This window comes from Pipra filicauda, unplaced genomic scaffold, assembly GCF_003945595.2.
Source record: "Pipra filicauda isolate LSUMZ 115617 unplaced genomic scaffold, ASM394559v2 scaffold66_size7647185_pilon, whole genome shotgun sequence".
NCBI classification, from domain to species: domain Eukaryota; kingdom Metazoa; phylum Chordata; class Aves; order Passeriformes; family Pipridae; genus Pipra; species Pipra filicauda.
The window spans coordinates 7,311,258-7,324,416 of record NW_024104831.1 but is presented as its reverse complement, the minus strand read 5'-3'; the positions used below and the strand labels follow the sequence as shown (position 1 = coordinate 7,324,416).

The 13,159-nt window shown below is 38.8% G+C and overlaps 1 protein-coding gene across 4 annotated transcripts in view; it reads right to left on the bottom strand.

Annotated features, from left to right (window-relative positions):
* The window catches only part of CALCR (calcitonin receptor), a 159,278-nt gene that overhangs the window by 105,737 nt on the left and 40,382 nt on the right, over positions 1–13,159 (bottom strand). The window contains exon 3 of one of the 4 annotated variants that reach the window (XM_039388623.1): positions 930–1,013. The exons of the other annotated variants lie outside the window; for them this stretch is intronic. Within the exon in view, the coding sequence (XP_039244557.1) occupies positions 930–1,000 (71 nt within the window). The 5' untranslated portion in view covers positions 1,001–1,013. The remainder of the gene's footprint in view (positions 1–929; positions 1,014–13,159) is intronic. 4 annotated transcript variants of the gene reach the window in all.

Genomic DNA, 13,159 nt, shown 5'->3' with positions numbered 1-13,159 from the left:
ATGGGTGCCAGTTCACCCACAGTCCTGGGGTGGGAAGGGAGGAATGTCCACAAGGGGTAGGGTCAGCTGTGGCACACATGCTATCTCTGGCAGTGGAAGTCTGTCATTGCTCACACGGCCAAAGAGAACAAAGAACTTGCCCCATACACTTGCTGTTTATGTATTCAGTGATACCTTCCTACTGAAATTCTGCAGTTCTTGTAAATTTTCCTGATTCTTAGGATGAACATGACCATGTTGGAATTCCAATGACAGATTACTAGAGACACTGAAGTCCTTGCCATTCCAAAACACATTTCCTGCTTACAATAGAAGGGAATGGAAAAAAACTAAAGAGAATTTTAAACTTCTCATTTTAGCATGGGAAGCTGAGACCAGAATGCTGTTCAATAGTGTGACATTTGGGAAAAAAGAGAAACGCTGCTGAGTGGACTGGTCAAAGACACTGCTAAAACCAAAATATTATGAATCCTTTACCTTTCTGGAATTTCTTCATTATTATGAGCAGAAAGCACTGTAATTGACATGTCTTTAGATAAGTATTACCTTGAAAGATCATGATAATAAGCCATCCTCCCCAAAAAACCCCAAACCCAGGAAAATAAAAGTTTTCATCCTTCTGCCACAATGGCTTAGCACTGTTGGGATTTGTTCTTTTTGCTCAGGTCAACATCAAACATTTTTTAACCTTTATTTTCTAAGGACTGTGACTGATTTTTTGTGTGTCAAAATTTAGGATAAAATCACATATGGCTGCATATAACACAGGTCTTAGACCACTGACAAAAGGAAAGAATTTGAAAATGACTGGCCTGTATTTCAGGGGATGGGGCAAAGATATCACTTTCTAGCTGAAGTGTTCTGCAAACTGGGACACAGATGTCATCCCTCTGTAACAGGAACCACAAAGAGCCTGGAGGATGATCTACCTTTGAATCCTGTGTTTTGTGTCCTTTTCAGCTGGCCTGGGGATGTAGCTCTCAATTCCAAACAGTTTCATCACTGCTGATAGTCTGTCTCAGAAGAAAGATTGAAAAGAATGGTTCACCAAGGGAGACACAGGCACAACTGTTTCCATTACCTCTGTCTGGCTTGCAGCAGCAGAAACTTTTTTTATATTTCCAGTCTCTACTTTTACTAAAAGCCCCATCCTTCAGAAGTGTGGCTGGCACTTCAGCACATACCATGGAATTTTCTGAAATCCCCTTTTTCAACACCTCTGCTGGAAAGACAACACACATGAAGAATCAAACTAGACTAGCATTTCACCAGGAAACCTGCAGTCAAGCAGGGGAGCTAACACACTAGGTATGGAACAACAGGAGCACAATCATAACCAGAGCTCTTAATTTTCTGCTGTTCCTGCTAGTCACATTGGTGAATGACTAATTTCAGCCATTCTTGATGCCTTCTACGGAGGACTGACTGGCAATAAGAAATGCTATCTTTTGGCAGGCACCTCTAGGGAAGCAGAAGTGAAAATCCCAGAGTCTCTCCATGCGAAGTATTAAAACTTAGATCAGGGTTTATTTCTGATTTGGAGTGATTCAGTCTTTGGACAACAAATGTAGGCAGCTGATTAATATCAGTCATGTATGCAGAACTCAGAGACACATATTTGATTGAAAATGGAAATCCTCACTAAAGCAATGTCTTAAAACCTGCAAAGAACTGCCTTAAGCACTTTTGAAAAATTCCCCACACCAGTGACTGACAGATACTTTATATTTTTCCTGCTTAACTTTTTGTGAAGATTGAAAGAAGCTTTCTTAGTACTGCCATAACACTGCATTCAAATTGTTTGTCAACAATGCCACTTTCGTTCTGAAGCAAATTTGCATGCTATTTGGAATTGCTCTATGCATAGCAATTTAGAAACTGTAATCCAAGCTTCTCTATTACTAGGAAAAAAGGAACATATTTCTCAGATAAAACCAAAATAAACAAAGCAAAAACTTCTGAAATATATTTGCTTTTGAAATGTAAATCTCTGAGATGAGTAGTAAATTCAAGTGTTCAAGGATATTGCCAGATGAGTATTTTTTAATTACACAAATAATGTTCTTCACATTTTGTATAAAGAGAGGGGTCATTTTGCACAAAGGATAATCAAGAAATTTGGATTGGCCAATCCAAGTCAGTTGTTGTCCACACACCTACACAAATGAATAGAATGAGTGTGATTGAAACCTCGGGCATGCTTGGCACTCCCAATTAAGTCTATCAAGATAATACATTTCCATTAATATTTTGATTCCAATGAAGTAAAATTTTCTCAACAGAGAAGTGCTTCATCAAAAATATTTAAGGTAGCCTAAAAAGACATTTCATCCAACTGTTTCTTAGATGACATGAATAATAATATTTTTTAAACCAAATCTGAATAGTTTTATTATATATTTTTAAATTTTTAAAAGAACTTATCAGGGAATAAAAAAAAACCCTTGAGAAATAAATGAGCAGCTTTACTTTGTAACAGATTAGCTTTGAAAAGCCTCAGAAGGGACACTGAAGAAAGAAAACACTGTTCCATGGCAGAACAGAAATTGTTCAAGCTATCATCATAGTTTCAGTTCTGTTTGCTGTGCTTTTAACTCAAGACAAATGAATTTAGAGAGTAACCTGCAATAGTAAATAATTGAAACTTCTGACTTTTAGAGGAGACACGGCTGTGTTGGAAACATGTCTTACTAATATTGTATTCTGATTTTTGCAACACTTGAAAAGATACAGAACTATCACTTACTTTCTCTTTTTCTGGGATATAAATTTGTGCTTTTTTAAAAAGTGAAAAAAACTATTTTACTTAGAATAGTATTTTATACTATCTGTGACATTTAGCAAAGGATGGAAAGATTGTGTTTCTAGAAGTGCAAAATGTTATAAAACATAGAAAAAATGTCGACAGTGATTGACAGATTTTAGAAGGAATGTTTACTTTAATGACTGTCACATTATTTCTTGGAAGCAAAACTATAGATATAGGGAATGAGATTAAACAGAAATACCAGAAGAGGGACAAACTGTAAGCAAACATTTTTTTCCCCCAGGAATATTACTAACTTAGTGTATTTCAGTAAGATGTTTTAGTATTGTTAGGAGCTGATTTTCTTAAATTATATAGAAGCTTTGAAATGTCACGTCATGGCTGACAGTTGATTTGTAGATCTAAAGTCATATGCTAGGAGAACAGTATGCTTTATTCAGATTAACTAGGTGTTACTGGAATCTAGAAGAACTGTGAAAGAACTCAAAATACATTTTTCAAATAAAGAGAGATGTATTATGGCTAGCAGAGTATTTTTAGTACACGTTGGAGCAATTAAACAACATCTTCCATTTGGAATTCACATTTTATTTGTGTTTTGTTTTTTCTTTTACTATGAAACTATATGAGTTAATATACTAAGAAATTTACCACCATCATATTTGGTTTTACCTTGTAAACTGATTCCTCAACTGCTACTCTGTCATTAACCATTACATGTGCTGTGACAGTATCCAGGAGTATCCAGTATCCTTGTCACAGACCTTGTGTTTAGCAAAGGAAAAACATGCAGAGGAAAATACATCCATGCAAGTAAACTCAAGTCTGTGACAAGAGAAATGGGTCAATACAGAGGGACCACAGAGTAAAAGGAAGATCTCCAGTGTAACAGTCAATGGTCTCAAAAGCCTGACCTCTGCTGAGGTCAATAAATATCACAGAAAAAGTGGATTTGTAGGGGAAGAGCAAAGTGATTATTCACCAGGGGCTACTCCCAATGATATGAAATGCTCCAGGAAAGAGAAAGAAGGGGTTTTCCCTTAACACTTAACAAGTGGCTGGTGCTTAGTGAGATACACCAGGGTTATTTAGAAGTAGAAAGAGAGGATGAATAACTGACAGTGCCTGAGATATGTGACTGTCATGAGACTGTTAGCACAGTGCAGGCCAGAGGAGCCATAAAAGTGAAGGAAAAGAGACTGTGAGCCTGAGGAGGCTGAACTTCCGGAGGGATACAGAGGCAGGGTTGATGCCCTTGACGATGATGGAAGACCCAGATATAAAAAAAGGAAATAAGATTACACTGGAGAAATTAAACAACTCAGCCTAACTTCAATATCCAAAACAATACTGGAGTGTAATAAATGACAAACAATTTACAACTACCTAGTAAATAATACACCAATGAGAAACAATCCTTGTATGTCATGAAGAAATTGTATCAAGCCAGACTAATTTCATGCCAGGTTATCTAGCCTTTGATGTGATTTGAACATGATTTTTCTAGCACAGTCACCCACAACATTCTCACACAAAAAAATGGAAAACATGGTCTAGGTGACAGCACTGTATGATGGATGCAGACCCAGTTCTAAAATAAGACTCAGGGATTTGGTACGAATGGTTTCCTGTCAACAAGGTGAGACATATCAACATTGTGGGGCTCTCTCCAGAGCCTGATATTATCTCACTTTCTTAATTTCAAACTTTCTCCTCACCAGTATGTGAGGTTATGCATGGAGTATGATGTCCCCCTTTGAACACTTTTTGAAATAATTTTTTTAATAGAGATGGAGACAAATTAATGTTCAGAGGAGAGTAACATAAAATCTGAATGAAAGCTGTCTCATGAGATGTGGTAAAAGATGCTTAAATACAGGAAAGGAAATATTCAGCAGCATTTTGAAATACACAAAAAAGGTTAGTTTTTCTGTTGTCCATGAGTGATAGGAAAAGAGACAATCTGCGTAGCATTCCACAGGGGAGATCCGGCTGCACACCAGAAAAAGCAGTCCAGCTGCACATTTAGAAAGCACTCAAATAGGTACCCTAGTGTCTTTATAGAAAATCATTTACCATTCTGCAGCAATAGGAAGAGAGGGGTATTTGCACATGACAGAAGAGATGATGACTTATTATCTGAGAACTAAGTTGGTGACGGACTAAGAGGTATCTATGGCTGCATAGGGAAGTTCATCACTAACAGGTGCCATGACCTGGGCAAAAACCTGGAAGCAGACATTAGACCACAAGAGACAGCCTATGACCTCACAAAGATAGTCCATCTAGCTCAGCTATGTGGTCTATTCTTTATTTCTTTCTCCCTTCCATCCAGTGTCCATAGTTATTGGAGTAGGGCAGTTTAGAGTAGATCTTCTCATCCCTGTCTGCCTATTCCCTATAGTGTCTATCAGCTTGTTGTCCATTAATTTGTCCAATCTCTTTTTGAAAACCTGTCAATAGTCTCTGCTCTTCACAGACTCCTGTGGTAACAGTAAACTTCCATTGGTTCACTACTTGATTTTATCTGTTTTAAAGTACAGCTCCCTCTTTCCAATCTTGTGGGACTTCTCGAATAAGTCTGGCATGCATTTATCTCCATTTTGTAAACCCGTCATGATTTTGTAAACCTTGAGCACATCCCCACAGCTTTCTCCTCTCCAAACAGAAGACTCGAAACCACCTAAGCTTCTTTACAAAAGGTGGCTACTTCATCTGTTTAGGTCTTACACTACCTTCTTCGGGGTAATGGATTTGAATGACAGGCAGGACGGGAGCACAGCTTACCATTTCAGGTTTCACATCTACTATGTAATTTTATACTTCAGGTAAAACCTGATAAGCAAAAATGGTGCCAAAGCCCCACTCACAATGCTGGTGAATGCAAACCTCTCTGCTGATTCTGTTTAGCCATGCTATTGCCTCGTAACTGCATGTCAGAGGAACACTTCACATAATTGCAACACATAATGTCACCATTGTGGCTGACAGCTGAAAATCATTTGCTTTTGGCCTTTTGTTTACAATACCAATTGAATCATCTTCCTAAAGAACAAACTGCCACCTGTGTCCCTTCACTAAGATATGCTAGCAGAAGTCATTGAAGTATTATAACCAGATGCAGAATTACACCTAGGAATGGGAGTGAAGTTAATAGGAAACACAACAACCCTTCTCCATCAGCATTTTCTATTCTGACAAGGAAAGGAGCCAAAAGAAAAGGCTAACTCTGCTCCTGCATTCCCTGGACATTCAGTGTGGTTCTGTTCATGACTCCTGCTTTCACTGTAGTTTTAAATTCAGTTTCACACACTGCACATTTTCAGGTCTTTTGTAAGCAGTTCAGGTATCACATGAAAGGTGCCTTTATGTGGCAATTGACTGCTTAGTGCACAAGGGGATGAGACACCAGCATACACTTATCTTAAAATTTAGGAGACTGCTTGCTTAATGAAAAGCAGATCCCAAAACCTGATATGAGACAAAAGCACTAGGAGAAGAATAAGCAACTTCATTAGAAAATATCTTACAGAATTACTGACATGTTCACTCTGCTGTACAAAGGGTCTGAGAGTGAAAGGAGATATCCTTACAATAGTGTATTGGGATAACATTGACCACCCCTATGAAGAAATGAAACCAGAAGTTTGAAGCATCAGCTCTAAAAGTTTACTGAGAGAAAGGTAAATAGTAAGAGAATGTGTATGTATCACTATGGTTATAGAAGGTTCCATAAAAGCACAGGTCCATTGGGACAGGTGGAACAGACAACTGACACATCTCTGGTTTCCCTTATTAGCATCATGGTCAGCTCCATCTCACTGTTGGAAGGAGGAGACAGCACTGCTGTGCAAGTCCCTCTCAGGAGCAGGTGGTCAGCCTACAGGTGGTGGTGTACATTTTCTTTCTGTTCCATATTATGCTGGTAACTGTAGTAGAGCATCTTTGTGATGGCTGAATGCACAGTGATGACATCACCTTTTGTTTATCTTTGTTGTCCTTTGATGAATGACAGATGAATAAAACAGACTGTGAGATTGTCCCTCAGCAGCAGTAGCAGTTTAATAAACAACATTACGTCTACCAGAATAGCAAGTTTAGCTATAGCACCTCTCAAAAATCAGTAAACTGAATGCAATTAACTAACTGTTATACTTAGGATAAACTAGTACATACACACGTGGCAGGTTTATTCCTAATTTACACAGCTGCCTCTTTAAAATATCTGAATTTTGTTTTTTAAATTGCCAGTGACACAAGTGTGTCATGATACTCAGGGATTTTGTGCCAGTTCCTAAGAGTTGAAAGCATTTGAATCCTGTTCTCGTGGTGAAATACCTACAAAGATGAAGGTGACTGATCAAGCAAAGGACTCAAAGGGACTGATAAGGATTAAACCACAAAGTCTTACACAATTCTAAAATAAATGGGAAATAATGTTCTGTCTTCAGAGGTGGCTAAAAGTTACCAAGTTCTTCAGTTACACGGATGCTTTAGAAGCCCAGAGGTTATGCACAGTATCTAGGCTAAAATAAACCAGGTGAATAATAGAATGTTTGCTGCTAAAAAATCAATAATTTCAGCAACATTAAATTGCCAGTTGCATCTACAAAAACAGAAGCTGTAACAATTATTAGCAATTATTTAATCTAACAACATTTAGGAAGATTGAAATACAGAAAGATAATCTGCTGTCCTAAGGTTCTGTAAGCATTATCTTTACTGGCAACATTTTATGGAATTTTGCAATGATAAAATGTTTGGCTTTGGAAGCACAAAAAACCACCTTTTGTTTTGGCTTAAGATTCAGCACTTCATAGCTTTCATCAATCTTCACATAATTTTATTTTAGCCACTGTGCATATCCTTTGCATTATGTATATTTTTAACCTATAACTCTGATAGAAAGCCATTAAATATCAAATAATAAACAAATATGATACATTTACAAAGATAAAATCATAGAATCATTAAGGTTGGAAAGGAGCTCTAAGATGATCGAGTCCAACCGTTAACCCAGCACCACTGTGTTCACCATTAAAGCACATCCCCAAACCTTCTGAACACTTCCAGGGATGGCGATTCCACTCTGGGCAGTTTATTCCAACGCTTGATAGTGAACACCTGTCATATTTCATGGTTTCTAGAGTCCTGTTTGGTTAGTCTAAATGCTCTTCTTATCTAATCATCCTTTACCCAGTAAGGGTTGTTGTATACAAAGAGTCTTGTCATCTGTTTCATCAGTGAAAAGTGGCAATTAAGAAATATATCTGTCATTTGCTGAGACCTGTAAATGCATTTCCATGCTCAAGTTCATAAAAATACACTACCACAAAACACTGAAGCAGTTAGGGAAAGTAAACCATGAACAGGGTTCTTATCCAAAGTTCATCCTAGTGAGCTGGAAAACTTCCTTGTATTTTAACTCTGTTGTTATCTACAAGCACCCTCTCTCTGTCTCTACTGCTACTCATACTGGGGAAAAAGAACTGGACAATAAAGGAAGTGCCAGGAGAAGATTTAGATAACCAAATAAGGATCCAGTTGGAATTTAGGTACTTATTTTTTTTGGCACAATTACTGACCTAAAAAAATGCATTTCCAAGAAGTACCTAAACTTCACAGTCTTATGTGCTTTACAAGTTCCCGCACACCTAAAACTGCTGGCCTGTGCTGCTGCTGACTATCAAATTCCTGATGTGCCTGAGCAACTTGGTGACTGTCTCAGGGCTAAGCCTCAAAAATTATTGATTCCTCCATCAGAATCCACTGTGACTGTATCTGTATTTGCAATTAAAATAGCATCAAGGTATGGTACAAGTACTGGTTTGCAACCATCCTTCCTCTTATCTGTTTAAATGTGTCCAGCGGTGATTTTGATCCACATTAAATAACATTATCGCTGAGACTGTCTTGGTGCAGATCACAGGGGATACTTTGGGCCCAAGGTAATTTTCAGTAGGCAGTGCAGGAATAACTACGTAGTTTTATGGGGGAAGAGAGAGAGGAAAAAAATGTTCAATTTCCTTCCCCCCCTCCTCTACTTTCTTAGCTTGCAGACTGTTTTGGACTGGCATAGTCTGTATTCTTCCTACAGGAACATGCCACTGTGTGCAATGTTTAGTAGTGATGTCACCTACTTGGCTATTCCAAAATCCTAGCTAATCCTACATTTCTACATTCCATAGAATCCTAATTTGTATAGATTGCCCAAAAGAGTAAACCAGAAAATATGCACAAACTAAAATCCAGGACTTGGTTTTATTGCGCCCAAGTTGTAGGCATGAACGTTCACCTTTGATTCTTGTGTTCTCTGCACAGAAATCCAGCCTCAACATCAAACCCAGAGAGTACCTTTACTGTTATCACAACCTCAAATGAGTGATATGAGACTACGGCAATACCACAACCACAAACCCTTACAAGAAAAGGTCATGTAAAAAGCCCAGATGCCCTGCAATGCAGTAATAATACATAAATAGAGGAATTATAAATATTTTAAAGGGTATTAGCCATGATCAGTTCTTGACTAAGGGAGGGGGAAAAAAGAGTGAACTTGGCTCTACACCTAAAGAAAGCATCCCAACTGCATATGCCCACTGGGAATCAGTGTCTGTCTGCACATTCTCACATTCAAGCCTGCTGACTGAACCTACCCCTGAGGCAGAGCAACAAGGATTGCTCATCCTATGACATTATTTTTAAGTGCTACTTTTCATAACCAAGCTTTTCCACACTGTGTCTAGTAACCGAGACAGAACTTTTTAGCCTGGATGAGAGGCCAGCTAGACGGGCAAAAAATTGCTTGGATGGTCAGGCTCAGAGGTTGCCAGCAAATGGCTCACACACTACCTAGAGGCCTGCAACAACTACAGTACTGCATGGCTCTGTACCAGGACCTGTCCTGTTCAACGTCTTGCTCAGTGACCTGGAGGAGGTGATGGAATGCACTCCCATGAAACTTGCAAATGATACCAAATTGGGAAGAACAGGCTCAAGGGCAGGTGTGTCATGCAGAGGGACCTAGACAGGCTGGAGGAACAAGCTGCCACAGGAACATTAAGAAATTTTATGATAATCTATGCAAAGTCCTGCACCTGGGAGGCTTGACAGACAGCAACCCGTACATGAGCCAGCAGCGTGTTCTGGCAGCCAAGACGGACAACAGTATTGTGGGGCGTACTAAGCACAGACAGAAGATTCAGGGAAGTGATTATCACTCTCTGCTTGGCACTTAGATCACATCTGGAATACTGCATACAGTTTCAGATTCTCCACAAAAAAAAGAGGAGTTAATAGAAGAAAGTGAGTTCAGCAGAGAGCCACCAAGAGGGTGGAAGGACAAGAGACAATGAACACGAACGTCAGAGTTTCTAAGAGGATATAAGAAAAAAACTTTTACACCACAAGGACAGTCTCCCATTGAAGTACGTTTCCTAGAGAGATTGTACAGTCTCCATACTTGCAGATTTTCGAGAGTCAACCAAAGAAAGCCACAAGCAACCTGGTTTGCACTCCTAGCTGATATTGCTTTAAGTTTAAAGATATTCTCATATCTCCAACCTCAATGAAGTTGTGATTCTGTGGTTCTATGACTCATGATTCCCTTATAACTGAAGTTTTACAGTATATTTTTATGGGCTTTACTGGAATAATTCAGCATTCTTTCGTTTTCTTTTGAATTAGAATCACCTTATTGTTCCAAGACTCAGCTGAACTGTTCATTTTCACAAAGAGGACTGCAAGTGCTAATTAAGTTGATACATTGTGAATTGTCAGTTTGGATATCTCAGCTGTCACAATTATGTTGAAATAAATTATATGCATTATCAAAGGGTGAATATCATCATAGCCATGTTATAACTAAGGAAGTCTCAGAAGAGAAGACTTAATTTTCTCATTTTCCTGAAGAAAATTAGTTGTATTCCCATATCACAAAACATGAATTTTAAACCACTAACCTAATTTATGAAACTTAAATACTTAAAAGGTGGTTTGAAAGAACTTATGAATGTGTTCTTGGTAATTCTGGCATATTTTTTAAGGTAACAGAACTTGCTAATGTTAGAACACGTATTCATGTAGACAATTTGTGTCACTTAAAAACAGCATCTGGAGAATAAAAACCCAAGGTTTTTCCCAATGCACATCTGACAGACATCATGACATCTACACAATAAAAATATTTTTTAAAGTTTTTTGTTGCTGAATTCAACATGAAAAAATCCACTGTTGATCATGTGAACAGAATTGTGTGCAAAGTTGTCACCTTCTTTACTGTGATGTTACTAGACAAGAGGGCATGGTCTTAAGCTCTGCCAGGGGACATTTAGGTTAGATATTAGGAAGAAATTCTTTACAGAGAGGGTAATCAGGCATTGGAATGGCCTGCCCAGGCAAGTGGTGGATTCTCCCTCCCTGGAGGTTTTTAAGATAAGACTGGATGGGGCACTTAGTGCCATGGTCTAGTAACCATGGCAGTGTTGGATCAAGGGTTGGACTTGATGATCTCAGAGGTCCTTTCCAACCCTACTGATTCTATGATCTATTATTTACCTATGAGAAAAGAAGCAAGACTAAGAACACAAAATAGCTTCTCCACAACTTTGCAATGAGAGAGCTCATTCTACAAGTATTACAACCAATTACAACCACACAAGCATCCAAGAAATACATCAGATATGAAAGCATCATCAGGAGAGACTGCACTGGACTTGTCTGTGGTGAAAAAAGAACCATCCACACATCTTGTTCAGCTGCAGATTGCAGGGTACATGCTGTGGATATAGTTTGCAGAGCACTCTGGTGTGTTGCAAGCAGAAACACGGCCTTACAGGTAAAATATATAAAAAAAAATCACACTGTTTGAACACAGCAAGCAAGCAGTTAATTGTTGGGTCTAAGTGAGGGAGCCAGGCTGTTCTACACAAAATGCTTACAGCAGTAAACAGATATTGAACTTAGGAACCCATTAACCAGAGGGCAGTAAAGAAATGTCTTTGCCTAATGTTCTTTTCTTTAAAAGATAGAGACAGGGAAGAAAAGATAATGTCAGTTAAGGTAACAGCAGATGAGACCAAATAATTGCAGATGGTTGAATGCAGAAGCTGCAGGATGTACTTTACCATCAAGTGGGTACTTGATAGGAGCTATTTATGTATGAAGTGTTGCCTGAGAGAACCCACAGGGAAGAAGTGCCTGAGTGCTAGAGAGGCAGCTGGAAATCATGATGGAATTCAGGCAAGACCTGAGGACAGGATGAAGGAAGGAAGAAGGTTCAGCAAAGAATACCAGATGAGAATGGCTGAATAACATCATGAGGAAGAAGAGACAGGCATTGAAGGGGGAATGAAAAATAGTAAAATCTTCCAGAATGGGCTTGTTGCTCCAAAAGACAAAGATAAAAAAGAGGAAGAAACAGAAGAGAGAAGGAGAAGAATAGCTAGTGTGTCAAGAAGAGCAGACAGGGATATTGGGAGGCTAGACAAATGGGAAAAATACACTGAAGACTCTGTTCCTCTTTCCCCTTTTTTTTCCAATTCTCCTTCAGAGATCCACTCCAACAGCATGGAAAGGCAATTTAGGGACTCACTGGCCCAAATTGCATTAGTATTTTGGTTCAGAGCAGAACAGTTCTGAATCAGATGACTTCAATATTTCCACTTAGTTCATGTCAGTTTTATTGGCAAAGCTTCTTGGTTTCCACAGTTAGGAGAAAACTATACCAGTAGTTGTTCTCTGAAATATAAGTGAAAAGCATGCCTGCCCCTGAAAAGGATCTAAAGAGCCAATCCAAAGTGGGCTCCACTGTCACAAGTTCTACCTCACATGCATGAACATCAAAAAGTTCTTACACCAACAAGTGTTTCTGTTACAACCTGAGGTCCTTTGCATGCTATAAAATGAATCAAATGCTAAGTATCTGCTGCCATATTTATCAACTGTCAGCTCCTGACTCTTTGAATTTCCAGCACTCCTTCCTCCTTCCTCTTCTCTCATTCTAGCTTGGAATCTTTATTTAACTTCCCTATGTCAGTTGTTGTCCGCCCATCTTCTTCTATTAGTCTTCATCTCTCTTGGTACAGTGAGTTGAAAAATTCCAGAAGATCCAGCCAGGTGCAAATTATCCTGTGCCATGAAAGGGCTGAACATTTCTTCAGCAGCAGGCTAGCACTGGCAGTCTCACAGGCTTGCATTATGATTGATGCATGAAGAGAACTGAAAAGCCAGACAACCTTAAATTTGAAAGGATGAAAATCATTCTTGGAGTGCAAGGGCAACAATCATCCTTTTGGGACAGCATGGCAGGCGTATTCATATTCTATAGAGCTTGAACAGATCTTCTGGTGAGAACTATTTTTGCTTATGTTGCCCAGTTGGCTATCTGTGCTC